This window comes from Telmatherina bonti (genome assembly GCF_933228915.1).
Source record: "Telmatherina bonti genome assembly, chromosome: 10".
Lineage (NCBI taxonomy): Eukaryota > Metazoa > Chordata > Actinopteri > Atheriniformes > Telmatherinidae > Telmatherina > Telmatherina bonti.
This window is the reverse complement of record NC_136628.1, coordinates 21,083,350-21,111,255: the sequence shown is the minus strand read 5'-3', so window position 1 is coordinate 21,111,255 and position 27,906 is coordinate 21,083,350. Positions and strand designations below refer to the sequence as shown.

The 27,906-nt window shown below is 38.8% G+C and overlaps 1 protein-coding gene across 1 annotated transcript; it reads right to left on the bottom strand.

Annotated features, from left to right (window-relative positions):
• Nucleotides 1-28: 28 nt before the first annotated feature.
• On the bottom strand, nucleotides 29-27,696 carry synj1 (synaptojanin 1). The gene is made up of 28 exons (XM_079248100.1): nucleotides 27,676-27,696; nucleotides 26,685-26,843; nucleotides 26,210-26,296; nucleotides 25,548-25,815; nucleotides 25,151-25,376; nucleotides 24,269-24,352; nucleotides 21,668-21,729; nucleotides 20,508-20,604; nucleotides 19,875-20,050; nucleotides 18,811-18,892; nucleotides 18,552-18,704; nucleotides 17,066-17,231; nucleotides 15,927-16,118; nucleotides 15,534-15,618; nucleotides 15,000-15,140; nucleotides 14,722-14,914; nucleotides 14,474-14,632; nucleotides 13,700-13,856; nucleotides 13,474-13,600; nucleotides 12,431-12,643; nucleotides 12,253-12,331; nucleotides 11,771-11,936; nucleotides 11,465-11,644; nucleotides 10,737-10,865; nucleotides 6,970-7,022; nucleotides 6,692-6,881; nucleotides 4,620-4,939; nucleotides 29-3,622 (listed from the first exon to the last, which is right to left on the bottom strand). The coding sequence occupies exons 2-28, from the start codon at nucleotides 26,806-26,808 to the stop codon at nucleotides 2,594-2,596; spliced, it is 4,938 nt and encodes a 1,645-aa protein (XP_079104226.1). The 5' UTR covers nucleotides 26,809-26,843; nucleotides 27,676-27,696; the 3' UTR covers nucleotides 29-2,593.
• Nucleotides 27,697-27,906: the final 210 nt, after the last annotated feature.

Below are 27,906 nucleotides of genomic sequence, written 5' to 3'. Positions count from 1 at the left end.
CAAAAATGACAAACACTCATGTTAATGTACATTTATTTATGCATACATATAACACAACTGCTTCATACATTAATGTGCCAACTGCGGTGCACACAAAATATGGAACATCAGATATTAACATGAATTACAGCTTCATGTATTCACTTTAATGCATACATAAAAAGTTTCACAACACAGACTCTTCTTTACTATGGATTATAGCCATAAAAAGGGGACACTGACCTCACAAAAGGAACAACTGCTTCCTAGAAAAATCAAACTGTGACATGACACAAAGCTCTGGATAGTAACCTACTGCTGATACAATTTATACTGCACTTTTGGATAACATTTATGCAGCTTGATACAGATAGCTACTACTTTTATGACAGTGAAGGAAAATTTTTGCTTATTTTACACGTGTAATGAGGGTAGAAGCATTACTCAGCTGGTACCTCCTTGCACATTTTAACTCCCGTGATAAATCAATATGCTTTTTAGACATTTGAATCTACTAGATAAATAGAATGGGGATAAATGGCATATGTTTGGTTTACAACAGCTGGTGTGTGTTGTACTGGGGGTGGATGGGTTCTCACTGATCCATTTACACATCTATTGCTTGTCATCATCTGTATTAGTGACGCTGGTAGCACAGAAAACATTACTTGAACATCACTTCTGACAACACACCTTAAAAATTATGAATATATCAGTGAGGCTCAGCAGCAAGCACCCTCTCTGCTGGAAGAAACAGCTAGGATTAGATATCACAGGTCGATCTGTAAACACTGAGAAATTTGACACCCAACACTAAATAAAAATAGCAAAAGAAAAAAAAAAAAAAAAAAAATTCACACCACTATCTGAACTGTGGGCGACGTCATGTTGAGGGAAATATTACCTGGCGATGCATTCAGGGCCCAAGAACAAAATGTAGTTAAGTCTATACGTTCAATTAAAGAGCTCCTACTGGTAAATTCTCATTTGGAGGTTGGGTGTTTTTAGAAAAAAAGTCCCCTGTCTTGTATTAACATTTTGGTGTACAGTATTACCTTTCAAGAGTGAGTGACAGGCTGAAGCTGAAACAATGTTACAGCCATGATGTACGGGTGAATACAGAGGCTTTGAGCTCAGAGTCTGAAAGGAAATACACTACTTATACTTAAAAGATTCAGCTTCCATAAGTATGAGATACCAACACTCTAAAGTCTGTACACACACTCACATCCAGACACAAAAACAGACGATATGCACCTCAAACACAGCACATCATGTCTCACCACAGCAACATCATTATTTTGAGAAACGGTTGCAAAATGATAAGCATTACTTTTTCACTGAAACAAACCAAGTTAAAAAAAAAAAAAAAAAAAAAAAAAAGGTTCCCTCTTACGTATGACCTGAACTTGCTGGCATATCTATATTATCACTGTACTTTGAGCAGAAGAATACATATAATTATCACATACTACAACTGTAAAAAGGTGCAAGTGGTTGTTTATGAGAAATTACGAAGCAGCCAAACACTGCAGAGGAGGAATGTGAAAAAGCAATCATCTCTTCAACCTGCAGCTTCTCTGTTTTATGTCACTCTGCCATAAACAAGAGCATAAGTGGGAGAGCTCACAGCATCTCAGTGCATATCATGTTTTCTTTAGTCTTTTGTGTTATCCACTGGCATGTCCATCATAAACACACTCACACATCCAGCAACAACTTTCCATACTGAAAACACAATTTATACATAAATCTCTATGTATACTTTTTGATAATTAGCTACAAAATACCTTTAGCTGAATGTAATCAGTCTACAAAGAATGACTGAAGAAGAAAAACTAAACGTCTTACTATCAGGTGGATGAGATGATATCACAGAGCATCAGCCCTGCGGTGGTGTGCAGTTAAATTGACTTCACACCATGGTGTAAACATGGAAGCACAACCCAGTGCAAATTAAAGTACATTCATGAAGAAAGAAAGCATGTGATGCAACTTTTACATTTGCATCTTGCAGACCCAGAAACAAGCACAGAAAAGTAAAAGCTGACGACTGCAGAATGCAGCATGTTTGAGGGCATATGTAAAATGTACAGCACACATCCTCTGAGTTATGTGAAGGTAATGGATTATTCTCATGTCCACTTATGATCAGATCAAGCAAAATGGTGGATATGAATCATAGAGTGTTACTGGATGAAGCACTTGCGAAGCTTCGCAGATGTAAATCGGCTTTTACAAGAAACGGCCACACAGATGTTTTGATATTGCACACATTGGTTAAACATTAATTGTGCATTTAGATATATTTTATACAACAACATAATCTAGACACAGGCACATATTTGCTGCCATAAATAAAAATAAACAGTGATTAATATTAAAACGTGTTAAGATCAGGAAAGAAGCAAACTTTCCTGTTTCAAAGTTAGAACACAAAGTTGGGCTCATTTGCTTCTCATGTTACTGCTTGACATATAAATCCTGTAATTTTTAAGGGAATAGATCAGTTCTTTTTAAATACTGTCTCTTTTGTACATACACACAGACACATATAAACATTTATCATAGATCTATACATATCTGGATATGCCCTTTGCATACAAGGGTGTAATTATCTTTCCGTCGACTCCCTGGGGAAGAAGCAGTTGTTGCAGGGCTCCTCCGGGAGCTTTGGATTACTGGTTGCAGTTGTTGTTGGGATGGGAGGTGGTATATTTGGAAATACAGCTTGTGAAGAGGATAACCACTCTGGCTCTGAGTCAAACACAGAGCGGGAAGGCCGAGTTTGCGTTTGGGACACTACGGAAGCAGATCGGAAGACGAGGCTTTGTGGCGTTTTGGTTGTAGGTGGAAAATTCAAATCATCATCGAAAGTGACCCACTGCCTCGTTGGTTTTCCTCCTGCAGGAGGGGGCTGGTGACGGGGTGCGAGTGTAGGTGGAAGGGAGGAAGGTGGAGCCAGGGGCAAAACGGGAGCAGGAGATGGGTCAGGAGCAAGAGGCCACAGAGGAGCATTTGTAGAATTATGGCTGGATGGTGGTCCAAACAAAGACATGGTACTACTGAGCTGAGGAGTGGGTGCAGCTGTGGGGGCCGCCATTGGTGCAGGGGTTGGGACAAGTGGCTGAGTGAGAGCAGACATAGTTCTTTGAAAGTTTGTTGCCGCGATTTGATGCTGGAAGCTGAAGTCTGGGGTGAGCGAGCGCCGTTGCTGATGCTGCTGCTGTGCCAGAGGTCCTGTGAAGGGATTGGTGCTGCTGGGGCGGGCAGGGAGGGGATCAGCCAGGAGGGGGCCGGGAGAGGCGCGCAGCATCTCCTGAGAGCGACTGCGAGATGGAACCGGAGGAGGTGGAAGCAGGGAGGAGGCGAAGGGTGATGGGGTGGAGAGTGAAGAAGAGGAGGATGAATCCAGAGCCTGCAGGTCTGATAAAGTTGAGGGCTGAAGGGAGAAGGATGAGGGGAGTGTGGCAGAGGAATACGCAGATGGAGGAATGGCAGGCGGAGCGCGCAGGGAAGAACCTCTGCTCAATGACTGCGTGGTGTGCCAGGAGGATGAGGAGGAGAGGAAGTCAGCTGTCAGTGTGTCAAAGGGGTCAGGCTTCCATTGTGCTTCTCTCTGAAATCCATTCAGTCCATTTGTCTGAGGAGGAACAAAAAAAATAAAATAAAATGCCTTTCAGGTGTCAAAGCAAATGTTGGAAGACATAGACCATGTCCTTACATCACTGTTAAGCTAATGCACCATGTGTTTAAAATTAAAGATTCCCTTTTAAAGAGCTGACATGCGGACCATCTATTTATCTTTTTTTTTTTCTAATGGCTTGCATGTCTGTAATCGGGTACCTTAAATCAGACAGACTTAGTTAATCACACTGAATACTAATGTGCCACGGCCAACATTCAACCACTATATTAAACACAAATAAATAGACTTGAACAAATTCAAATGTCACAACAAGTTATGTGCTCGTTGCATAAGCAGACTCTAAACAGAGTAACAGAAAGAGAACCATATGACGGCGCGAGTGAGGGGAAATGGCAACAGCAATCTACTTCCTTTTTAGGTTTCTTAGGTTCTTTTTAGGCACTTATAGCCCCATTTCATGAACCAGAGACAAAAGAGATTTACAGTTGGCTAAAAAACATCCAAGACTAAAAACATTTGATGTAAAAACATAATTAAAATCAATTGGAACATAAGAGAGGAGGATGGGCTTCAAACATAAAGTATGAGAGGTAATAAAATCAGAGAAGAGGATTGTTGTGCTATGGAGGATGACTCAAAAAGGTGGTTTAATATCAAGTACCTTTCACCCTGATGGCTTCTCCAGCTTGTGAGAAAGAGACAAATGCATCAGAGAAAAAAAGCAGGAAGAATGACAAACAACTGACAGAGCAACTAAGATTATCTTATGTGAGTTAAAGAAGCAGAAAAGAAGGGTTTACCTCCACCCAATATTACAATCTATCCGCAACATTTTTCATAATTTTTTAAAGAACAGAATGAAGTATACCTCTACAAATTAGAACTTAATGACATGCAAAACTGGGAAAAAAATCTTATTCTACTTATGTTAGTACTCATTGTACAGATACTACAATTCAAACTATTTCAATGAAAGGAAGTTGGCACCTACCTGTGCAGCTGGGGCCGTCTCAGACTTTGCAGCATCAGGTGGCAGAGCATGAGAGGAGCGGGAACGAGGAGGTGGTTTAGGAGAGGCTAGCCCCTGTTGGGGCCCAGCAGGGGTAGTGTTAGAAGCAGCTGCATCTGCTTTTGGAGCAGCAGCTTGCTGTGGCTGCAGAGGAGCTGAAAGTGTGGGCTGCATTGGTGGTGGGAGCTGAGACTGAGCAGAAGGAGGAGCTGGTTGAGGTTGCATGGGTGGCTGCATGGGTGACTGAGCCTGGGGTTTCGCTGCAGAGGGGACTGCAGGAGGGGGTCCAGAGGGTGGAGGACCTGGGGTGAAGAAAGAAAACACAGTTAAGGCTTAAACCTGCAGCAGCAAGAAAGGGGAATATCATCAAACTTTCCATGGAGCTTATTTATCAAGCACATGTAGAAAATGTTCAGTTCACTCATTCAAGTTCAGAAAAATGTCTCAAGCTCACTTGCAAAAGCTTAAGTGCAGGATAGAAATATTATTAATAATTTCTTTATATTGAAAATAGAAATAATATTTAACATTCTTTTGAAACAATATGCTATATGCACAAAAGTTAAAGGAACAAAGAATAAATCAACACTGCAGAAATAGCAGCAGTAAATAATTTGGGATCAGGGAGAGATCCCTGACTTTTTCTTTTAAATGGAGAAATTATTTTATAGATATACATTTATATATATAAAATTAGTTCAAGAAAAATATTTTAGAAACGTCACACAGCACACAGACAAGTCGTATCTGCAGCTGAAGAAGAACAGAACTTCTATCCTTAAGCTCTTTGGTTCATCTTAGCTGGTTTTATTAAGATGAAGGAGACTCGATAGGATGTTACTCTCACACACATTCCCAGTAACATTGCAGCATTCTCCTTTGAAAATTTTTTATTGAAAATGTAAAACTAAATGATAACTGGTGCATTTTCAAAAATTCAGCCCCTATAATTGAAAATACCTGAATGCTTTTTAATATTGAGAGTTACCCTTAAAAGTCGCATAATTACACAAACAAGGTCTCCTTGTGTGCAATGTCAGTACTTCATGATGGGTATAAACACACATGTTCTAGAAAACCCCACAATTAAGAGGCATTGAAGGAAGAGCCATGGCAAAGACCAATGTGCAAACCAAGTAGGACAGGGAAAATTCAAAACATATATATATATTAAAAATAAAAAACTTTTTTGCTGTGAGGCAGCGGTGCAAATCACCACCCAGTGTAGCACAATACCAAGGTTCCTGGTCTAAGCTGGGATTTTCTGTGCAGTTGTTCTCCCTGTGCATGTGTAGGTTCTTGCTGGGTACTCTGGTTTCCTCCCACAGTACAAAGACATGTATGTTGGATTAATTGATTACATTTAATGAACTATTTATTCTCCCTAGGAGTGAGTAGGAGTGTGAATGGTTGTTTGTCTGTGTTGTTCTCTGTGACGGACTGCCAACCTGCCAGGGTGTACCCTGCCTCTTGTCTGGTAATTGCTGGGATAGGCTCCAGTCCCCTAATCAGGAACTAGGAGGGACTGCTGGATCATGCAAAATACAAGAGGAATTCTTGAGGAAATCCTGCTTCAGTGAAACTGAGACTGGAACACAGTCTCACTCTCCAGTGGGACAATGAGTAAACATACTGCAAAAGCAACACTCTAGTGGTTTAAATGTGGTGAAATTTGTATCGACAAAGCTTAGACCTCAGTTCAAAGGAAAAACTAGAGGCAATCCTAGCAGGCACATACCCACTCTGTGAGAATTCAGAGCTGAAGCAGTTTTTCTTTGAACAATGAGCATAAATCCCAGTGACTAAATCATAGACACATATCCTAAGATAATGTTGGAATTACTTCAAAAGGTGTCTATAAAGTACTGACTTTAGGAGGGTGAGTACGTGGGTAGCCACAATTTTATGTAATTAAAACGTTTGTAATCGACCCAAAACAAATAAGGAAAATAAATTAAAAAAAAAAAAAACTTCCACAAAAAGCTTTACAGCTCCCCTTGATTGAATGTATTCATCTGCAGTATTTTGTTTTCCATGCATCCATATTTCTTTACCCAGAGGCAGGTCTGGTGGTTTGGCTTGGGCACTGGCCACAGGCCGTGGCGCTCCAGGGTGAGTGTCTGGGATGGGCCGAGGAGCCCCTGGATGAACCTCTGGGATGGGCCTTGGTGCTCCAGGGTGGGAGGGAGGTGGTGGGCGAGACTGAGGAGGCATACTGATAACTCCAGCGCGAGGAGGAATGTTCTGAAAGATGGAAAATACCATAAAAATAGAAATAAAAATGTTGCATCCAAATCAATAGTTCACTGTAAATGCTTCATAGTTGACTCACTGGTCTGGAAGCACCTCCAGGTCCAGGAGCTCCAGCTGCTGTTTGCCCTCGCCCTGAGAGTATTTATAATAAAAAAAAATAAAAAAAAATAAATAAATTTAAATGATGAAAAACACTTTTTTTTTTAAAAGCAAAAAACAAAGGTTGTGTTTTCTCATTATTAAAGATAACAGCTTCAACAAGAGCTTTAATAAAAATACAACATTTAAAAGGTATTCTAAATCACATTTGAGTAGAAATCCTCCACCTGAGCAAATGACAGAACAAATTTCCTGTCTAACTTCTTCAGCCATGATAACACAATCATTCCTGACCTGTAGGAGGTCTAGAGAAGAGGGAGGCCTTGAACAGTGAGCCAACTGTTTACCACACAGCAAGCATGATCCTTTTCTTTCTGTAGTCTCCTGCTGAGCCCCACTCAGAGCCTGCAAATATTTTCCCACACCACTTCAATGTCTGCTTCTCTCCAATTGTTCACTAGAGTCACCGAACGCAAGTAAACCCTGCCAACGCCCCCCTCCCTCCTTACAGTGAAAAAAGGAGCTCAGGTGAAGATGGGCACAAATAGGCTGCACAACCAAACCCTACCCACCACCCCAGGACAGGCATATTTTATGTCAGTACAGTAGCACAAAACAGTATTACACCAGAGAGGCATCATCTCACCACCATTTCACAAGAACAAAAAAAACCAAAACAAAGGCCTTCACACAATGATGGACTGTAACAGGACAAGTGTAAATCTATATCACCAAACAGTCCTGTGTCTTTTCATGATAAGTGTGGCCATGTCATGCTTTGTGGCACTCACCGACAGGAGCGTCAGGCTGAGAGAGAGCAGGGCTTTTTGATCCTTTGCAGCACAAATGAAACCAAACAATTTTACTGTTATGCTGAAAGTGGAATACAACTAGTAATGAGATGCAGGTATTGTCCATTACAACACCTTACTGTAAGCAGTGGGCAAAGCTTATGATGGCAACAATGCAGCAAAGGAAAGTTTGATGTGATGCGAGTTAATATCTATCAGCCTGATGAGGATCTCCCAACTAATTACACTAATACCATGTTCTCCATAATGACTTATCAACCAGTGAGAAGAGGAAGCATTAAAAGGGGAACTACTCTTTGTAAGACTGCCCTCATTACAACACATTTGGACTCACTGACTCCTAAATATACTGATTAAAAGTAGTCTTGGTTTACATATTTTCCCTCTTGAGCAAGCTAAAGTATTTCATTTCAAAAGTTCATACAAATGTTGATTAAAGAAAATTAATCTGAGACCAGTCAGCTAAAGACACATTAGCCTACTGCTTCTTTAGTTACAGTAACTACTTACCCATCTGCCTCTTACTGACTCTTTTTGCAATTACAATACCCCTCGCCTCACACACATCCCAACATACTCATTATATCTCTACCACACACACAACCAAGACCAAGATTACCCACAATGAAGGAGAATTTATATACAAGAAACCATCAATGTTAAAACTACATCAATAACATTGATGACTGGGTGTAGGACTGCAGGGAAACCTAAAAACAACTCGACTGGCCAGTTACCTTCACTGCTTCTCCTGCCAAGCAGTGGGCTGGGGCATTTGCCACAGTCTTAAAAAAGGAAAAAAAAGTTGTTTTGTTTTTTTTGTGTCTATTCTCCTTTTTTTTTTTAAAAATAACAGTGTGACCAAAAACATCAGTTGAGCTAGTAAAACATCAAATACATTCACATTTACCCAACAAAACATTAGCAAAACCCACAAATACGGCACAAGAGTCATAGTCATGGAGTATCAGGAGTAACAATAAATGAATTTGATGCAATAGCATTGATCCAAATTGGAAATATTAAACACATATTAAACACAAATGCAGTGTTACTAATTACTTGTAAGACACATTCATAAGGAAGAACAGACTGGTTTTCATTTAAATGTCTGACTGAGAATAAAATAAAATAATATTCTGATATTTAACTTTCTCTTTATGATTTGATGTAAACGGAATCTAATGAGTGTCTTATAATGTTCACTAGCTGCTGAATCTTACTATAGAATTTATGATAATCTGCAAACATCAAATATTTTCTAATAAATGTATTGTATTATGATTAAACATGTTAAATACAGTCCTAATGATCATACAATGAAATCATACCAACTAAATAAGCTGCTTTTTATATTTCGATGACAGAACGAAACTCTGTGTTTGAACTGGATGTGTTTATTCAGCAGCTTTCAACTCCCATAATTCACAAAGCTTCATCTTGTTTTAGTTTTTGACTAAACCAAGCAACTAAAAAAATTCAGAACTGAAAGAATTTACTTTTGTAACCAAAAGTAAAAAACAAACAAACAAATAAATCAAATATGAATAACTTTATGCTAAAATAAAAGAAACTACTACCAAGCTGCGCAGTGCCAAGTCAAAAGTTTGACATACTTCAATAAACTCTTAGGAGTCATATGTGATGCCAAACATCAAACTTTATTCCAAAGTTATAAATGGTGTAAACATTTTAATTTTTCACAACAACGCATTATGGGACATTTTTTAAAAATAATTTTCTTGTGCTAACTTATTAATGCTGGAATTACATATAAAACACAGATCCTACCTACATTAAAAGCAGAGGCTTGTACTACGAAGCGGGATTAACATACCTGGGATAAATTCAAACATCATCCAGGCCAAAAGCAACACTATAGCCACTGCAACAGCAGGAAGTAATGCTGACAGAAAACTGGAGACTCTAGGTAAATTTGTAAGATTATACAATAATAAGTCCTGGCACAATTTAAACATACAGCACTCTGATCAATCAATTTTATTTCGTTATTGCATCAATGTTTTGGGCAGGGCTCTTTTTTAATGCTTTTTCTTTACATTATACTTTTCTTTCAGTTCTTTTAAGATAAGCTCCTCTGTGCAGCGTTTTGTGTTGGAATATTAATTCCTCACATAAATTCATGACTCCATTGTGAAGCCACGTGGGACTATTATTTATTAACCTCATCAGTTCAGATGCAATCCCTGTGGAGCTAAATGGACTCAGGAAAAAATTAATTAAAAAAAAAAAAACATGTTTCAAAGTAGTCAGTGACAAAGTTTTATTTGTTTTATCAAAAATATGCATCTGTCACTAAAAACTCCTCTCCTCTCATGATCTGCCAGAGAACTGATGAGTCTGGAGTTGGTATTTTTATGGTCAATCTTTAATCAAGAACATAACCTGCTTCAGAGAAGTTAGCTGTGTAGCAAGGCGAGTTAGCCCTGTAAGAACTGAGCCAGAGTTATAGTAGGGAAAAGCCTGGTTTAACCCTCAAGTTACCTTGATAAGAGAAAATCCAGCTTCATTGTACAGGCCTCAGGTTACTGAATGATAGCTAGCTGTGCTTCTCTTTGCTTAGCTCTGATGGAAAACAGCAGCCACTAAAGCCAGATTCTTCAGCCAGATAAGCATGTAAACACACCATCCGACAGCATTCACTTTACCTCCAGAGTCCCTTCTAGTTGGCAGGGGGCTCATGCCTCCTTCGTAGATTTGATGAAGCAGTTGGATGGAAATAAAAATGTTACAACCTGCCTGAAAACATCTTATACTGAGTTTATACTACACCCTGATGAAAAATGTAATATACAAACATCAAATGCAGAATTTCTTTTTTTTTTTTTTGGTCGCTCTCAGTCAGATTGGGGAATACTGCCAGAATAATAAGGCTTTAATCAAATGTACTCAAGGTGTGGAGGATGGCTTTTACCTGAAGGTGGTGGTGGGCGCTGAGGTGGAGCAGGTCTGGCTGGAGGGGCATTGGGACGAGGAGGGGGTGGACGTTTGGGTTCCAGGCCTTGACTTGTGGGAGCACCTGGTTGGTAGTCAACAGGAGGCCCTGGGAAAAAACACACACACACACAAAAAAAAAAAGAAAAAATAACAACAGTGGAAATATCTCCTTTTATTTCAAGGAAAAAACTGTAACTGCCCAGTTTGTGAGGATGCACACTTTCTACATTAGAGAATATTGCTTAAAATGTACACTTCATTGATGCCTTTTAATACCATAAAATTGTATAAACTACTGTAATACACAAATATGTAATTTTCCTCTAAAACACACTGGTATAAATATTTTTTGCCTAAATGCTGGCACACCTTTCCTATTCTTGTACAGAGGTATGATGTGAGATGTGACTCAAATATAAGAAAAGATGAGCTCACACTGCACACATTTTATTAGAGCACTACTAAACACGGAAAAAGGAAAGAATTCACTTCAAGACACGGCATTTCCTAACAAACACAAATGATGCTACCACGCTTGACATTACCTGGAATTTCTCTGATCTGTGATGGAGGACTTAAATCTGCTTCCACACATTACAAACAAAACAAAATTACAGTTTTTACTCCAACAGGCAGATTACAACCTGAGCAGATGATTTAAGTGCACTCTGAGAACCTGACTGCTATTCTGTGCACTGTATTTACCTTGTGATGGTCTGGAGGGTTGTCCACGGCTGGGCCTGCTGGGGGCAGCAGGTTCTCCATGGGTGGGGGAGGGACAGGGGCTACTGCGGGGGGAAGGGAGAGGCGAGGACCCAGGGCCAGAGCCTGCTCCAGGCTGCAGGTGCTGGGGAAGGATTTCTTCCACCTCTTCATCTACATCGCCTGTTCCAGGAAACAGGAGGGCAAGAATTGTAGTTAGAAAAAGGGATTTTTGATTTAGTATTTAAAAACGCAAAATTACAATGTCATTCACAATCACCACTTCATTGCTGGGTTGCAACTGCTCACCTTCCATATCGAAATCATCGTCACCCATATCTGCATCCTCGGCAAGCAGGGTGGAGCTGGCAGATGTGGGAATGCTTCCACAGATCCTCTCCACGCTCATTTCCTCCTCCAGACTTTTGATCCAGCCTGGGCTCTTCAGGCGGATGTCAATTACCTTGTCAAGAACCTAAAATGTAAATTAGATGAAACAGACAAAAATACAAATTTTTACCAGGTTGTTTTTCTAGCAGCAAGCCTTCAATCATCTTTTGATTGGTCCAAATAATCCAAATATTATATAAACTTATTTAAAATGAGCTAAAAGCAACAAAATCATGGTTGAGTCAAATTCTGATGCAGACCAGTCCTTTCTGTTAAGATCAAATTTGGGCTGCTGAAGCTCTCCCAAATGCTGAAAAAGTGTCTGGGTAATGTATTCCAGAGATGATAAAACCAGGATATCTTAAAGAGTTTTGAATCAATTTAAATACAAAGTGACTTACAGTGGAAGCACTGAGAGACAGAGCAGCCAAGGCAGAGTAACCCTCCAAGAAGGTCACCCACATCTTCTCCTCAACAAATCTAAATTAAAACCAAAAGACAAAAAACTTTTAATATTGATTAATTGTTTGAAGGTGAAAAAAAAATAAATCTTTGTCTGTGTTAAACTGCAATAATGACCTGATGAGGATAACTTCGCCAAAATTAGCAAACTTATCCAGCAACTCATCAATGAGCTCGTCACTGAAATAATCATCAGGCCCAGAAGAACAGAGTGACACCAGGATGGTCCCATCTGGAGGCCCCTGCAGGGCAATCACATCTTTGTAGACCTGGTGCCGTGCTTCTGGGTCAACCTCCAGGATGTCCACATCCATAATTGCCACCACAGGCCTAGAGGGAGACAAGAGTGTGAGTAAGGCAGGTGAGCATGGTGAGTGTGACACAATTGAACAAAATGCTATTGGTGGGATTTCACCACAGCTATATTTCTTTTTTTTTTTTGGTCTTGTCCAGCATTTAAGCAAGCAGAAGGATTATCTGGATTCTTATTTTATTTTTCTATTTATTTTGCATAATTGTTTGCGTTACAGCCCTGCAATGGACTGGTGAGCTGTCCAGGGTGTACCCTGCCTTTCGCCCAAAAGACTGCTGGGATTGGGTCTGTATTGCTGGACTGGACCAGAGATGATAGAAGGGGGACAGAAAGAGAATCGAAAGAAGAGAAAACAGAAAAACACCTCATAGAGAGAGAGAGAGAGAGGGACAGAAAGAGAGAGAGAGAGAGAGAGAGAAAAACCTACATACATATGCATATACATACACACTAATACACACCCCTGTATGTACACACATATGCACATTAGATTCACAAAACCATCGACTGTCAGGAGAACCAGAAATTAACAAGCTAAATCAGAACCATGAAATGAAAACTAGCTGTTAGTAAATAAACCTGCAGGACGACTCAGTGACTGTGTCACATGCAGAACATACAGAGTAGAACGTGTTTGGAGAAGAGTGATCATGCCAATGAGATCCTGCCCACACAAAGGCGAGAGGCAGGCCAGGAGAACCCCGAGCCACCCCCCCCAAGAACAGACCCGAACCGCCTCGCTCCAGATCCAGCCATGAACCCACCCAGAGGGTGGTCTCAGCCAGAGTCCCCTGACAGCTATATTTCTTATCTATGTAGTCAGCTGGTACAACTCCATGTTAGTTACCTGTGGTCTGAAGTCTTGAGTTCAGCCCTGCCATAATATTTCAAAGTACCAGGGCTCCAAGTGAATTCTGGATCACCCTCATTCTCTGCAGATGTCGAGGCTGCTCCTACAACCGTCATCTCCTCAGCTGTAAAACAGATACAAACCTAAACATGAAGCAGGCCTTTGCATAGAAGGAGAGAGGATATTTCTGTTGCAGTATGTCTGCAGCTGCTCTGCGCCTAACCTGTTTTGTTAAAGTTCCACTTTCTTCTCTTCCACAATATGCGGTCCGTCCAGGCTGGTGTACGGCACTTCTCACTGGTGTCATAATCCTCTGAAAAGAGGTCATACTTATAGGTGGGGGCAAAATCCAAATTCCCTTCAATAAAGCCTCGGAAGATCTGTGGAGACATTTTGAGAAATTATTTCACTTACGTCATGAATTTCCATGACTAAACAAACATGTATCACTGAGCATTCAAGTCTTCTCTCTCGTTTACTTTTTACCCCATAAAAATTGATAACGACAAAGAACCGGCAATAATCCATCATCATCAATCCCAGATATATCCACGCCTGTATTCTGTAATTACATTATTATATTATTACTTTTGTAGGGTTTGGCTGGCTTATAAAAGTATTTAAAGCAATCAAAGTTAAAATATTAATAATTTCCTAAGACACACATAAATTAAATCTTGGTGTGATAAAATGAGTAACAGTGGAACACAGCTGAATATACTGAAAATAACATAAGAAGTGGTCAGTTTGTGCTTACTTCCATAACTTTTTCAGTTTTTTCTTGGCAGAAATTTTAGAAACATTATCAGATTAAGAGTAAATATTATCAGGTTTAGGAGTGTGTATTATATTTCTGTAGTGCTTCTTTAGACTTAAAGTGTCCATCTTTATACATCTAGTGATTAAATGAAGGTTGACTGTCTTATTTTTTTTATGTTTTAGTGAAAAAGAGAAATGTGATGAACAGCAACAACTGCTATGTAAGTACGCGTCATACCATGCCAGCATTTTTCTGGTCAAGCAACTGGTCCCCAGCAGTCAAAGCATCCCAGTTCTGCTGTTTGATGAGCTCTTTTACTTCCTCATTGGGCAGGTTGATTCGATAGTTAAAGTCTCCACACCAGAATACATAATCATGCGAGTAAAGCAAGCGACCCTGGAGGACAAGATAGATGTTGTTGAACATGCAACTTGAGGAACAGTCGTGTTTTGTGTGTGATGAAGCTAATTCATCTTCATCATCACCATCGGGAAGCTGAGTCTGCGAGTGATCTCATTGTAGTCGTCGTTCCTCTCTTTGACTTGTGACTGGCCAGCAGCAAAGTGGGAGCAGACAAAGCAGATGCTGGTGGTGTGAAACAGCAGACGGATGGCCACACCTCCTTTGTTGCCCGTAGCCCCACCCATACCAGTTTTCACTGTATCTACAGCTACATCCCTAAAACACACATAATGGAAAAGGCTAAATATGTAGAAAAAAAATTTATAATCATTCTTTTCTCATGAGACTCAATAGTTCATACCTGATGAAAGGTGCATGCTGAGGGCGGATAAAAACAAATAGACAAACTCCCACCAGCTGCTCTGAAGCAAGCAGAACATACTTGTGGTCCCTAGAAATGTTCTTTTGCAGCTCAGCTGCCCAGAGTTTCTGGTTAGTTGTGCTGAGACAAGTAAAAAAAAAAAAAAAAAAAAAAAAATACAGTTGAGAAACATTACAAGACAGAAACTAAGTCAAAACAAATTTCACATTTTTTTAAAATGTTAAATGTTTTAGAATATTACAAGCTATTTCAAAGATGTCACGTTTCACTATTAATTGTTACTGAGAAATTCAGCTACTGAGTTTAAAAGTGTTATCTGAAAAGGTGAATCATGCTTTGCCTGCATAGCCATGGCTACCTTTTCTTTCTATACTTCTAGACATCAAGTGAAAGTACAGAGGAAAGACACATGTACATTTTGCAACAGTTTTACTGTAATTAATGCAAATTAATTTAAGTTGAGGACAAGAAAAACTAAACATTTTGTTATTTGATTAGCTGAAAGTCACTTACCTGGCACTGACGATGTTACCAGCATTCAACTCAACCATTTCTTCAAAACCGATGGCAAAGATATCTACGGGATTAGCTTTGCTGTCTGGAGAAGAAAAAAAAAAAAACAAAACAGAAGAAAAAGAAAAAGAAGACAAAACAAAATACAAATTCATGTTCAATGTGTTTCATCAAATGAGTTTGGGGAAAGTATAACAATGAAATAAATGTTTTATTAATCATACAGGTTTAATTTCTGCTTTAAACAATTCATGATGGGTTTGTGTTACACTGTTATAAAGGTCTTTCATAAGAACTGTTGGCACACATATTTTCTAAGTAATTCACTATGAAAACAATCCACTGAAATGTATCTTTCTAAATATTATAAATAACAGATAAATGGAAACATACCCTGGAATTCAGGATGCCCGGCCTTCTTTGGAGCATCCAACAGCCAATCGTTGAGTGTTTGGTTACGAAAAGCGATGCTGCGAAACTGTTTACCTCCGTTGACATTCCAGGTACCAACACACACACGGATTTGCTTGGGCATTGTGTATTTATGGTAGTTCTGACACATTCCAAGCAATACTCTGGGAGAAGCTGTTGCAGGGAGAAGAGTAGGGTTTGATTGCAAAACTTAAGTATGTGGATGTCTGTATGAAAGGTGTGAAGGAAAATAAAACAGAAATGGGAAAAGATAATAAAAACTAACAAGAGCAGTGGGGTTGTATCCAAATGCAACAAAGGAAGACCACAGGAATGAGGTATGGGGCACGGGAGGAAAAAAAAAAAAAAATCAACCACAAACTGTTGAAATACTGAAAAAAAATTCACAGTATAATATTGGTAATAGCTCAATACTGTTTGCAATTTTTTACATTAAAATGTTTATTAAATTCGACAAAAAAAAAAAAAAAAAAAAAATCAAATAAGTTTCTTCTAGGTTAATTACTTTTTCCAGAAACTGATGATACATAACAGGATTAAACCATTACCAACACTGGGGTTGTAAATGGATAATGAATAACAAACAAATGAAAGGTCAACCTTATAACTGAGGATTAAAAAGATATCTAACCACTGTTTGCAGTCTGTCAGTTACTATACCTGATTGTAAGACAGGCTCAGTGACTATGTTTGTTTGCGAGAGCAAGGGAGAGAAGGAAGAGAAGTGCGGGTTAACCATCACTATGACAGATAGTGCTCGCAGAACAGAAAGCGCACATTTTTTTCAACGCATACAGATGGCTAACACAGAGATATTCTTCTCACTTGGCTCTGAGGAAAAATCCTTCTATTGCGTTAAGTAGCTCCTAGCAAACAGGAGTCTAACAATTACATGTCAAAATTTATGAAGATTTAAAAGAAGTATCAAATATTGTGCATAAATATTATATTTTTAAAACTCATTTTTTAAATTGTACAAGCTGAATGTCCAACATGGACAAAAACTTTTTTTTTTTTTTTTTCTTTAGCATGTCATCTGTTAAGTCATTAAAAATGTTTTGTCAAGTTCTGTAACATTTTGCCATGTTGTGTGCAATTACCATAAAGACTGGAGGTGGTGAGCAAGGCCCGAGCTTTGTCTGCCAAATCACTGTTTAGTGTGGAGCCCAGCCTCAATATGTCAATAGCTTCCTGCTTAGAACTGTCAAAGAAGTTGTTCTGGATGGTCCGCGTCACGGATCGAGCTCCATCTTTTAGCTTTCCAGCCTACAATAAAGACACAACAATTGGACACACATCAATAAAATGTTAAAACTTGCTAATTATTATTTAAGAAGTATTATTTACCAAGTGAAAAAAGGTCCCAATGAAAGAATGGAAATCATGACAGAAAACTTCAAAGAGATTCAATCACTGCAGATTTCTAAACTCCCAGCGTAGGAGCTAAATCGCTTGGCAAGATGCACCTCTCAGGGACTGAAGTAAATTCTGGTTTGATTTTCATTTCAAGAAGGTGAAAATTTAGACAGATTCTTCCAGGTGACAGCTGATCATGCCTGATCATTTTCATAATAATCAATTCTGTAACAGATATAAGATCACACATTGCTATTTTTTCTTTTTGAAAACATATCTGCAGGTTTGATGTGAGATCTCCATGGAGCATTCAAGACATCATGTATGACAGGGATACCACAAGGGAAACAAAAGTAATAAATAATAAAGATGTCACCTATCCCTTTCTCCATCATTTTTCATTTGACCCAAAGACACTGAAATGAGCAGGGAACCAGAAAAAGACCCACAACTCAAAATGGATGTTGACTGTATTGTAAACTTACCACACAGGTAAAAAGGTCCAGAGGACAGCCGAGAGAGACAGCACACAAGAATTAAGAAACAGAAGCACACAATTTGGCACACACCAGATCAACTGCTAATACAAAAATAGTGTTATGCACAAAGAATGCACACACACTTATTGTGTATTTTCATTTAAAAGTCTATAGATTAAATGAGTTTGTACAAAGTGTTACCTACAGCAGTAGCATTAATGCTATTTTTATTTGAAGCTATTTTTATATTTTGGTCTTTCATTTCCTTTGTTGGTTGGCCGATGCTGCTAGAACTGCTAAAGAGCAACATCTTGCCTTAGCTCAGCTTTGCACCTTTAACATTTAGTTGTTTGTTAATACTGTCCATCTCAAAGTTGCCTATCAAACCTACGCTTTACAAATGTGAAGGTCAGACATGTAATATAATATTCAAGTTAATTATTTATTAGGCTACAAATATGCAAATCCAAAATATTTAACACAGTTACATATTACCAAAAATAACACTAAAGACTGATAAATTTATCCACATTTTGATAAAAATGCTAATGCAGGAGCAAGAATTGAGAATATAACCTTAAATCATAGGCAACCATTGGAGTAGAATTCAGGTAATGAATGTTTGATACAAGAAATTTTCAGACATTTCCTATTAGTTTTGATGGCTTGCTTTGCAGTGCATTACAATGCCTACAAATTTCTAAACTGAACACCCAGTCACTTGTGAATATGTACTTTCTACGTAGTGTACCTTGGCTTTGCCATCCAGGGCTCCAGTGCCGGCGTAGATCTTACTGACAGAGTCGCCATTAGCAGACCACATGGTCCTAAAAACCTCCTGGAACCTGGCCACCAGCTGCGGTTTCTCTGTCAAACCCATCTGTTCTAATTGCTTGGGCAGGATCTAAATTTAAAGAATAAAGGAATTCAAATAAAAAACATAATCTGGTCACTTGGGTCGACTTGGTCAGAGTAAGAAAAGAGCTTTCTGCACTCAGCTGGACTCCTACCTCAAGAGCAAAAAAGGCCTGAACACTGTTGGTTCTGTCCAAACAATCCAGGCAGTTGGTCCTGATGGTCCCTCCCTGAGTCCTGAAAAGACATAGCAAGGTAGCATTTAAGAGGGTCTTTCTGCTCGTAGTTCAGTAAATTACATAGAATTTGATTGGATTTATGAAGATTATAACATTTTTCATAAATAATGCATGTGCCACCATAATTTCCTCAATCCCCAGGCTCAAGCTCACTGCAGGGCCGTGGACCTCAAAAAACATTGTTCACAAACTAGTGTATCACAATGAAGCATTTGCTAAAAACTGATTATTTATGTGGAAAGAAAATGCTGCATGATCAGTGAGTCTTTCCAGCTTGTGGTGAAATAAAAAAAGAGATTTAAAAATCTTAAACACAAGCAGTATAAGCAGTAAATCTGTTTAGGCTGTTGAGTATGCAGATTATTTTGTTGACCTTTGAGGACAGGAAAGCTTAAGCTACACACACAAAATACACTGTACAAGTACGTTCTCATAGATGATCATAGCTGGAAATGCTGGAAACAAGGTAACACTGGAAGTTATTATGCTTCCAAGAGAAGATTAAATAGTAAATATAACGCTCCAACATTAAAATGATCCGACTTTCTACAGAACAAGTGCACTAAATCCATTGGGGATAGATGATACAGAGGAATGACTTGTGCAGGAGCAGCCATAGGGAGACAGGGTGAGTCACTGTTGTTGCAACACTTAATGAACAAGAGTAGACTGCAGCTAAAAGAGTAGATGTTACACATGTGGCAACGCTGGTCACAACACAGTATTTTGCTGACAAAGCTGTGCATCCAACGATAGTCTATCAGTCAGAGTGTTTCAAAAAATATCTGTGGAGTTAATAAACCCAACAGAACCAGGCAAAGATTATTATTGGAAGATGCAGATGTGAGTTTAGTGAACTCTGAAATCTTAAGAGTAAAATCTGAATAATTATTAATATTGTTATGCCTGCTACTGGAGATGGCTGGCAGAAATGAAAGGTGCGAGTATGTCACATACATATTGAATGTCATTTTTCTTACCTGACGATGCCAGTTTCTCCAGAGTAGTAGAAGAAGCCGCACTCTTCAATAAATTTGCTAAGCTGAGGTTTGAGGACACTGTGAAGTTTGTCTGCCTTGCCACCTTTCACGTTCTGATGGTAGTCAAAATTAACCATTTTCACTGCTGATGCGTGCTCTGAAGCCTTCAGGTGACTCTGAAAGTAATAACAGGAAAGAGGACGTATTTGTTTAAATTTTCACTGAAAGAAAAAAACATGTGTGTGCAGGTTGTATGAACTGTACCAACAAAGCAAAATGGTTCGCATTTAATATGAAAAAAAATCTTCAACTTCAGTGGAAAGTTTGATTGGAATTTGCCAAGATGCAGATCATGTTTTACGTACTGCAGCTCAGATGACACATGTTTACTTTGTCAGCTTTTTTTCCTCTGTATAAAATTAAGAGCCTGATGAACAATATTCTGTTAAATTGACTGACAGAATGTTGAATGTGGGCCACAACACTGACACACAACTTCTTACTCTCATTATTGTGTAACACGCAGAACAGAACAAAATCTGTTCTGACACACTATCCAGCCGCGTCTTGTTGAACGCATTACACACATATCAGACATTATCCGTCACTTTCAAGGTAGAAAAAAATTCTCACCTGAAATGCCTTGCTTAGCATGTGCTCCCCTTCCTTACTTCCAAGGAGGTTAATTATCACCTGTTTTCCATACAACCTCCGAAGTGCAGTAAAGTGTCTGGAAACATATCATCTCACATAAAACACACTGCAAAGGTATAAATGAACAATTTGCAAGTATCCCTTTTCAAGCAGGTTAAAGATTTAAAAGTACATCAGTGTAGAAGTGTACTATGCAGCACAGAGAAAAGTGCTCCTGAGCAAAAACTGTGATGCATTTATGATGTCAAAATTGCCCCTAATAACTGCCAGATATATTCAGCCAATGCAGTGAAAAAGTGAGCCAAAATTCACAAAAGCCACTGTCACCAATTTATTGAGAAAATATTACTATTTTGTTATGAAGAGTGGTAGGTTTTGTGATAAATTCATTACAACTTGAGAGTAGTAGTTTATCCTATAATGTCTAACATATCTGAAAAGGAAAGAACCTCTTTTGTCTTCATAGTTTCTCAAACAAAATATTGATTTAAACTTAAAGACAGGACCTAAGAGACTGGCTGATTGAGGTTGGCTGCTATGGGTTGATAAGGATGGAGGGAGTACTATATAGGTGTGGCAATGTGGTTAGAGAATGACCATCCTTGCTCTACAAGGCCTGAGTTTAGACACAATACATCTGGCATCTATGTGTGAAAGCTGCTTCCCTGATCCTGAATCTGTGGTGTAGTTTTAGAGAGAAAAAAGAAGAAAGACCAATCAAGCCTGAGTAAATTTGCCAGCAAATGTAAAATTTAAACAAATGTCTCTCTGATTTTGAAAGAAAAAAAAGTGTCATGCCCTTCATACTGGTGACTCAATAGTTTTTGTAAACTCTTGCAACTTTATTGAGTCTGGCAAGTAAGTCTCAGACAGTTAGGACAATGAACAAAAACCTAGAATAGTCAAAAGTTAATCAAGGTCTATCTAAGATTTTTTTTATTTTCAAGGAAATAAAAACAGCCTCAATTAACATCTCTTTCACAAAGCTGGAGAGATCTTCTGAACAGTGACTCAGTAAGTGCATGACTTACTGTACTGTTCAGGAGTGGTAATCTGTTGAAGGCCAGATAAAGCAGCTGTAAACGACAACACTCGTATAAAGTTGCTAAAAAAAAAACTACAAAGAACATTCTGTTTACCTTTCGAAGGCTGGCGCATTCGCCTCAAATCCTCTTGAGAGTTTGACACGATGAGAACCAACCTGTAGAGACACAAGCAAGAACATCCTTCTTTGATAAATATGAAGCACAAAAAGTGAAAGTACAAATGAGGCGAACGGCCACGAAACCAATCATCGGAAGTGGATGTAGGATAGAAATTGAAGACGGCAATGGAAAGAGAGAATGAACAGCGGAAAATAGCAACACTGTGACAGTTTGGGCAAAAATGTTCACACACAAACAGCATCAGACAGATTTTGCTTCCATCTTTCCAACACCTTATCCCCAAAAGATAGTGGCTTTTAGTTCCCGCACCAATTCTATTACTCTATGATTAGCAATGCTAGAGAATCAGAAGGAAGTACGTTTCATGCAACTACACCTATACAGGTTTAGCTAGAAACTAACAATGCAGCTGTTCATCTGCTTGCTGTGCATCTACTAATTAGTTTGCTGTTCCCCATAAAATATGTGCCCATGGGCAAAACTTTCCTGTTTTCACTTCCTTTTAAATATCTTCTTGTTCTGTCTGCATAAGCATATAAAACATAAACAAATTAATAAATAAGTCCATAGTCCTATTCTATTCCAAACCCTTATCAGTCACCTGGTTTAGGTCACCAGCAACAAGTATTCAGGGTCCAATCCAGACATTCATTATTAAGGCTGCAGTTTCTCACTGAATGTTGTGGACATCTACCTAGAGCACTTTGATTTTCACTATGTTCTTTCAAGTCCTCTCTTAAGACTTTTTTTCCCCCCACACTGCCAAGTAATCTTTTTTCCAAGCTTTGTATACAAGCTTAGTTTGTTTGCATAAACTGAATCTCGATTTGGCTGAGTCTGTGTGCCCTAAGCCATGCTGCTGTCATTTGTGCCTCCTCTCTTTCTCTTCTGGCATGCATGTCAAGTCTATGCATATTTAATAATTTCCTGAGCAGCATCTGGCACTACTCAGGTTGCAGCTGTAAACATAAGATAAAACCTCCTGAGATGGTTTATGATCAGTTTAGCCTGCAGTTTACTTTGTTGAATCATCTGTACAACATACATGATACTGACAAGTTCACAATAATAGAAATTATTTTCCAGAAAACTATTTAATGATTAAGCCCGTAATGCATCATGTTACAGGCTTTGCCCTTGTCTTAGGTAAAAACAATATAATATTATTACATTTCATTCATGGAATTTCTGAAAACTAGTATTTCTCCTAAAAGAAGAAGAGTTGTTTATTTGTATTTGAATCATTTTAACAAAAACAATAAAAAGGTTGTTTTTCAAAACAGCAATAAATATTATGAACAGTTTGTCCTCAGCCATGACATTGGACTGATAAGCATCAGCTCCAACACCTTAATGATGTTAATCTTTCCCAAGAAAGTTTCGTAATACCTGAAAAGAAAAAAAAACAAACAACGAAAAAAAACAACATCTACTCTTGGATGAAATGACACATCCTGTTTAAATTAAAGTATATAAGTGTATAGTATATAAGAGAAGGGAGGACAACCTACAAGCCATACATTGTAACAAGGACTGAGAGCTAAAACTGTGCTTTTAAAGCAGGAGAACTACAGTTCTGTCTGAAAACAACCCCAAGTCCACAACCCTGTGTTGTGACCAAACCAAAGAACTTAAGACTGAATAGGTGCCTGATGTGGTTTTGGCCTCCTTCAGGTCTGTTGCAGACTGAACAGCTCAGGCTAGTGTACCATCAACACCTATCCAGTTCCTTTGGGATTACTGACAGCCTAAATCGAGGGAATTGGTTAGGGGCTGTTTTCAGATCAAGCTCTCACCTGACCAAAGAAGTCTGGGAGCTGAGGAAAACAGAAAAAAGCCCTTTACCAAAACACTATTACTATCATTAATTTCCCCCAGTTTTAATTGAATTTATCCATCTGTGCAATGTCAGGACACAAGGAGGGGAGTGGCTGAATAAAAGTAAAATAGTTTGCAATGAGTTTGTTATGTTGGCTATGAGAACATCCCAGATTGCATTTCCTGGACAGGTGCAACATATGAGACCTGGATTAAAACCATATTGGAGATTCCTTTTCTCTGGCATTGCACAGAGGAGCAGCTATCTGCTGTAAGAAAGCACCAGCAAAGCCCTTAACCACTCCAACCCCTCTAAAAAAACAGAAAAAAGAAGAAAAAAGACAAAAGTATACCAGGTGGGGGTTCTCATCCAGTCCATTTGGGTGACGATTCTCATTAAGGTGCAACAAAACACTCTTAATAGACTTTTTCTGAACACAGCAATAAAATCTGTTAAAACTGGAATCAATACATTCACAATGACAAGGAGGCTTTTTCTGTCTTTCCCTCATGGATAAAAGGAAAAGCCAAAAATGGTGGGTTTTAGTTTGATTGTAGCCATTTGGTATTTATATGTACACTGTCTTGTCACATGATACTGAGTTTAATCTCTAACTGCAGCGTCAAAGAAATGGTCAGGACGTCTATGCAAACATTGCAGAAGTGAATTAGCAAACATGCTGCGTCAGGTTAATGGCATAATACAGATAAAACCTCACTTTACAAGCAGTATGGGATAGATTCAGTTGTCATTACCTGGATTCCAGGCTGTTCCCAAAAAAGAGGAATGGACCCCCGGATTTGTATGAAAGATGAGACTTTGTCATCCAGGAAAATAACCTGTTAAAAAAAATTAATATCTTGAGAAGTTCATAGCCTGGAAAACACAGATACAACTCAAAATATTAAAACATAATTTAAGAAAAGAGGATTAGTCTGAACAGGTGAAACAGAAGGTAGCAGAACTTTGAAAATCACTCATCTTTATGAAACAAACGCAAAGCAGTGTCATTTTGTTAATGTAGTGGCTTAAAGTAACAACATATCTGTAGCAGGAAGTGCATGTAAAATTATATAGAAGGCACTATGTCAGAAGTGGACAGGCTGCATTTCTCAGTGCTCACTGCATGACAAGACACAACAAGAACTGACACATCCGACAATGCAAAATAATTTTTAAAGATAACAGCCTCATGTCAGATGGTTGTAAAGTTAATCTTTTTTGACATCTTGATTACTTTCATACTAGTTCTTCAGGTTTCAAAGTGATGCAGTTGCACTACATTAATATAAATTTTACTGCAAATCTTGCCTTTCCACTCAGTTTCCCTCATGTACTGTTTTCTCACACAATAACAACAAAAACTAAAATATTGCTCAGGTTATTTATCCAAACAAAGTTAAAAATCAGACATAATATTAATATAAAAATGCTTTCTGACAATGTCTGTTGTACAATCTTCCTAATATGTGGTCCACGGTGAAAGTAATTTTAATCACAGAATGCATAAATCATAATCCATAGAATCTGACCAAATAACTGAATTAAAATTACTTTTCATGATAAGCTTATTCAAAGGATACTTGCAAACAGAGAAAGAGCGAGCTCTGAAATAACTGTCAAGAAATGTGACTCACCTGTTCAGTCTCCACAAAATTAGCCACCTGTCCATCATCATTTGTTCCTCGGACATTGAATCGTGTGCCAGCTCGTTCCGAGCTGAGCCGGGAAAAGATGCAGGCTTTGGCCTGTTTGTGTCCTGCGTAGATAGTTCTGATTTCCACTCCACCACACATCAGTCTCAGCAGCCAGTCATCACAGTTCACACCGTAATGTTTGAGGTGCAAGTGCAGAGACTGGTTCCTGTTGATCACAAAGATGGACGGAGCTGTAGGGGTGCTAACTTTTCAGGTAAGACTGTAAAATCATGGGGATTTAGTCACCCCTTTAGACATATTTAAAGCTAAATGCCTGCCTACTAGTGTTCTCGGGCCACTAGACAGCACTAAAACTGCAAGAATTTTATGTACCTACCAAAAGAAGCGGTTATCTGTGGTATCTTCGAGAATCCTGCGATGTGCATTAAGACTCAAGTCCATGCTGATACCAGTGGAAGACCAAGCGAAGTAGAAATGCCCTGAATTTAGGACCTTGCGCACCTCTGCAATGCGGTCCTCATCTCCTGGATCATTCTTAAGTGATATAAAGTCTGTCTGTGTGACCCTAAATACCTCCGAATCTTGAACCTTGCCCACAGAGCTGCATCCTGTCACAACCACGAGACTGTGGAGCATGAAGTCACCTAAAACATTGATGTAAAAGAGGAATTTTGAAAACAGTACGTTGGCCAAAAAAACAAAAAACAAAAACAAAACAAAAAAAAACAAAAAACAAAAACCTGAGACATGACAGGAAATAGTTAAGTAAACTGTGGTGCTACCTCTCAATTCACAAGCTAGCCCAATCTTAGCCATCTAGAAGCGTGATTTTTAATCTCTTACGCAGTTTTTTCCTTGTTGAGATAACAACCTTCAAGATCATGTGGAGGACATGAGAAAGCTGCTTATGTCTAAGCAGCACCAGGGCCACAAACTAGCGGAACTCCATAGTTACACTTGAACTAGGGTCAAGACCTGGACTGTACCCAGTGAAAGAACAATGAACCAATTTTGTTTGGTTTTGCTTTTTTTTCTTACCAAGATTTAGGCGAAGGACACCAAGTATTCCATAGGCATCAACAATCTTGGTATATGTATTTTTAATGGCGTCCTTCTCTGCTGCCGCTAGAAAGATAGACGGATGACAGTACATAGATGTTAGTAAAATATCATTGGAGTTGTGGTAAATGTAGCCATTAAATGAATTAACAGTTTCACATTCACAGTTAATTATAGCAGTAAGTGGTCAGTACTAGCAGTTCTTTCACATTTCTGTTCTGAAGACCAATCACAGTGATATAGCTAGGATATAGCATGATCTCTGATGAATGGTGTGGAAAACTCAGTGTGGTTGTACAATTTCATGAATTAGCATTATGTATGTTCACTTAAGCATACAAATATCTTAATTCCCCTATTAATGGGTTAACTGTCTTTGTTGGGGCTACAGATTGAATATGAGCAAAATCATGTCTTATGACAATGTAATAACAAAAATAAAATAAAACCTTACACAGAACAGCAACAGCCCCTGACTCAAACATGAGGCATTCCTCCCTGGTCCTTGTTTCAACTATGACACTGTAAGGTGGAGGATCGAGCTTATGGTAAATGCGATATCCTTTGCTGAAGGCCATGGTTGATCCGAGATGAGAAAACCCGTTTTTATCACCTAGAAATCAAGCACAATGAATGACAGTGAACATTAATCACATCACGCGCAACATCTATAACTTGATGGTCACAACAGTGTCAGATCTTCTGTGTAATGCTGATGGAGGAGTACCCTTCAATCCAAACCCTTGCACTGTAGCTGAATCAAATGTAAACGCAATTATTTTCATTTTCTAATCAAGACAATCAATCACGAATGAAGAAACTCTTTCACATAATTAGGCAATACATCGCATGATCGGGAAGAGGAAGGTTTAAATTGCGAAATTACAACATGCAGATACAAGCCCAAAGCTATGAAAACTATGAAATGTTCAAACTTAGTATCGCAAGTAACCGAGAGAGACTGTGACCAAGGGAGTGAGTTAAGAGTTAAAGGCCGGGAAAGTGACATTTCATCCATCCTTATTCTAACAGTCACGACTTCAAAATACAAGTGCAGGGAGCAAAGGCTAACGCTAGCGGGACAGTTAGATAAAAGGCTTTATTTAATGTGACATGAGACCAGCAAACAAAGAAAGAGCACAAACATTATAAGGCGAAAGCAGCCTGTTGTCCTTCGTGCACACTACGCTAGCTGAAAGCGTTAGCCAAGTTAGCTAGATTAAATCACAGGGACAGCTAAGATTCGCTAGCCAGCGGTATTTTCGTGGTGGACTATTTGTACGTTCGGGGTAACTAACAATCCGTAACCAATGCAAAAATTCAAACGAAATCACCATATAAAATATAGAAGTTTGTACATAAATGTAGATTCGTGCCTTTATGTCAAAACAGTCGGATTAAATAGGAAATAAAGTGAGAAAGAAAGGCTATGTATCCCGTCTTACCGTCTCCCCGCCGGGTTGTTCCTCCGCTGTCACAACAAAATCCTTCCCGGTGTTTTAACAAAATGGTACATTCCGACGCAATGCACGCCTGCCTCACGTTACCGTAATACTCGTTTTACGTTGAAAATTAAATGGGAAACTATTGTAAAAGTAATAAATTAAGCTGCGTACGTTAAACAGACTGTAAGTCTAATACAATTGATGTTCTGGGAGGAATTTCGCGGCTAAATT

Bases quoted from the DNA above. Each gene is read 5' to 3' on its own strand.
- synj1 (XM_079248100.1), bottom strand. From the start codon at position 26,808: ATGGCCTTCAGCAAAGGATATCGCATTTACCATAAGCTCGATCCTCCA. The intron at 25,377-25,547 runs GTAGGTACATAA...TGTGATCAACAG, and splicing joins ACAGATAACCGCTTCTTTTG to GAACCAGTCTCTGCACTTGC. The intron at 11,937-12,252 runs GTAAGTCACTTT...TTTACATTTTAG, and splicing joins TGTCTCTCAGTGCTTCCACT to GTTCTTGACAAGGTAATTGA.